This window comes from Habropoda laboriosa, unplaced genomic scaffold (genome assembly GCF_001263275.1).
Source record: "Habropoda laboriosa isolate 0110345459 unplaced genomic scaffold, ASM126327v1 scaffold527, whole genome shotgun sequence".
Lineage (NCBI taxonomy): Eukaryota > Metazoa > Arthropoda > Insecta > Hymenoptera > Apidae > Habropoda > Habropoda laboriosa.
The window spans coordinates 108,836-111,683 of NW_017100643.1; the positions used below are offsets into that span (position 1 = coordinate 108,836).

Genomic DNA, 2,848 nt, shown 5'->3' on the forward strand with positions numbered 1-2,848 from the left:
GAATTATTTATTAATTAATAAATTACACCTAAAATCTTAAGTATTAGGTAAGCCTTATATATTAATAAATACCTCATACGTTTAGTTAATGCTTAGATTTCTAGAGTTTAGGCCTACACTTATGGTTCATTTATCCCTATCTAAAGACCTGTAAGTGTAATATATCATGATATATTGATTTAACTTTAGCTAGCTAATGGTACATCCATAGATTTATACCTTGGCCTCACTTGTATTAACCATTGTAGTAAGATTGCTAAGTTACATTAAAATAAGTATTTGCCATTACATAGATATCTAGCTCATTTATAGGTTATAAAATGCTTTCTACTACTCTGCGAATTTCGTTATTATTTTGTATCATTTCAGTAAATGCGTCGTTGATTTTTCGTATCAATTCATTACGCGATCTTGTAAATATCGCGCAAATATTGATGATCTGTTTCTGTATTACATCGCAGCAACCGTGTGTCTGCTACTGTTTCCTTCATTTCGTATTACCGCCGTAACTTTTTAACGAAGCTCCAACAGACCTACGTTTGTATAACATTTTCTTTTTATTTCGACCCGTAGAATATACTGACAACGTTTGGTCATTAAAACCCGAGACACCCTGTAGAATACACATATATGTACATATATGATTTTCAATCTTAAAAAGAGGTTCAACAGTTACTTATAAATATGTGTTTAATTTAGCCTAAAGAAGAAGAAGAAGAAAAAAGGAGCAAAACTACGATATCCATCCATCCTTTTCCGTCGGAAACAGCTCGATGAATGAAACTAAATTTCTTTTCTCTTAGAAAAGCAATCCAGCGAGTCGATTTAACGACTTTTCCAGGAGGTTCATCATTGCTGATAATTGGCCGATTTGCTATCGTATTAAAACGTTAAATCGTTCCAAGAACCAGAGATATTAGTCCAAGTGCTACGGTGAACGAAGACTTGAACACGAATACCAACAGACAGGCAATTCGTGAATAATCTTGATTCGATTTAAAAGCGATATTCCATCTTGCACCGGAAATGGTATAAGACGGCGCTGGAGCGGAAATGGAGAGAACATCTTGGACTGAACGAAGGAACGTTTCTACCGACGTCCGATTCCCGTCATTTCCGGTCCAGCATTTTACGAAATCATTTAATAATCTTGGACCAACGCCTGAAATAACTATATAGGAAAGGTCAGAAGAAAACACGTGTACACAGGGACGTTCTTATTTTCACAAAAATCTCTATCTGCTTCGAGTAGTACGGATCGTTGTGAAGGGGAACTTACGAAAGGTATCTGTTATACGTCGATAATACTATTTTCTTTCGTTTTATACAGTACCATTGAACCACGCCAATTTTGCCTGCTATTTACTCGGTCGGTATTTTGAAAAAGTTTTAATCAGTGTTTTAGATAAACGATCGGTATTCAAAATAAAACATCAGTATGTATTTGACATAAGTGATCGGTATTGTCATTAAAATGTTAGTAAATACAATTTGTCAGTATTTTAAATGGATGGTCGGTGTGTGTAATAAAATATCTCAACATAACCAAAAATTTGAATTTTGTCGACCAAAAAACATTGCGAGAAAAAATTGTACCGACGAAATGCGATTTGATACTGACAATTAATTATTTATCCTGACCAAAATATTCATTTTTACTGATTGTTTATTTTAAAAAATACTTACCATTAGTTAAAAAGAAATACTGACCAAATAAATAGAAGTGGTCAATTTTTGTATGTTAATTTCGGATGTGGCAATTTGTGTCCGCGAAATGAAATTGTAGAAATTACAGCATAGTAGATGAAAACTAACACTGGATAACCAGGAAGACTTGTATATTATTCGTATTATTTATCTATTGCAGATCACTCATAAGAAAAAACTTAAACGAAGCAATAATCTTTAATAAGTTTAAAACAAAATACCGCAATGGTTCTAATCTGTTGATGTCCATTTATTTGATGTTCCATGGCGGTTTATAATTTACTATAATAACTGCCGTAAAAAGTAATCTAGCATTTTATTCATAAAAGCAAACATATTGTTACACACCCGCAAACTTCTTTGTTTAATGAAAGGTATTATTTCAAAAACTGACGATCTATATTTGTATATTTCTTGAACGAAGTTATCAAAATTCTATGAAATAAAACTTAACAAAATTATACTGTAACTTAGTAAAATAGTAGATCGAATAAAACTCTAAATTAGGTATAATAATTCTGTACCTCAGAGCCAGACTAACTCAACTCCATTTGTTTGTTTGTTTTTTTCAGAATCGAGTTACGTACACCATCTCACTGCTCTTTCTTTGCCTGATTAGAGCTATTTACGCTACACAATAAATAAACAAAAAAAGATTTAACTGCTCGAATTAACTTCAAGTACAACGCTGGTGTCTCTTTGTGCTGTAGTAAAATTACAATACAGGACTTGAGTCTGTCTGGCTCTCAGGTACAGAATTATCTTAAATTAACGTAATCAAAGTTTGTATAAACTTACCCATTGCATCTTGTCTCATACCAGTAACTGCAGACATATTCGACGCAGAATGCGACATAGAAAATGGCTGAGTCATACTTGGATAAGACGTGGTACCCATCTGTAAACATGGATTTAACGTTAGTATTTTGTTACGTAAAAGTAATACGATAAATAGCATGTGAAAAAAATAATACGATAGATATCATATCAGATTTAAATATTTTGTATATATCGGATGAAGGGGGTATTCTAGTCTAGACTTTTTAAAAAAATCGATTTTTTTTTTACATTTTCTGAAAGTAGACATTTGCACAAGTATAACTGTCGAAGGATTTTTCCGAATTCGTAAAATTGACGAAGT

General features: G+C 32.4%; 1 protein-coding gene across 1 annotated transcript in view; it reads right to left on the reverse strand.

Moving 5' to 3' along the window:
• Positions 1–2,848, reverse strand: part of LOC108576803 (homeobox protein prophet of Pit-1-like) — a 67,432-nt gene that overhangs the window by 8,274 nt on the left and 56,310 nt on the right. The window contains exon 5 of the mRNA XM_017939863.1: positions 2,506–2,605. Coding sequence (XP_017795352.1) covers positions 2,506–2,605 — 100 coding nt within the window. The remainder of the gene's footprint in view (positions 1–2,505; positions 2,606–2,848) is intronic.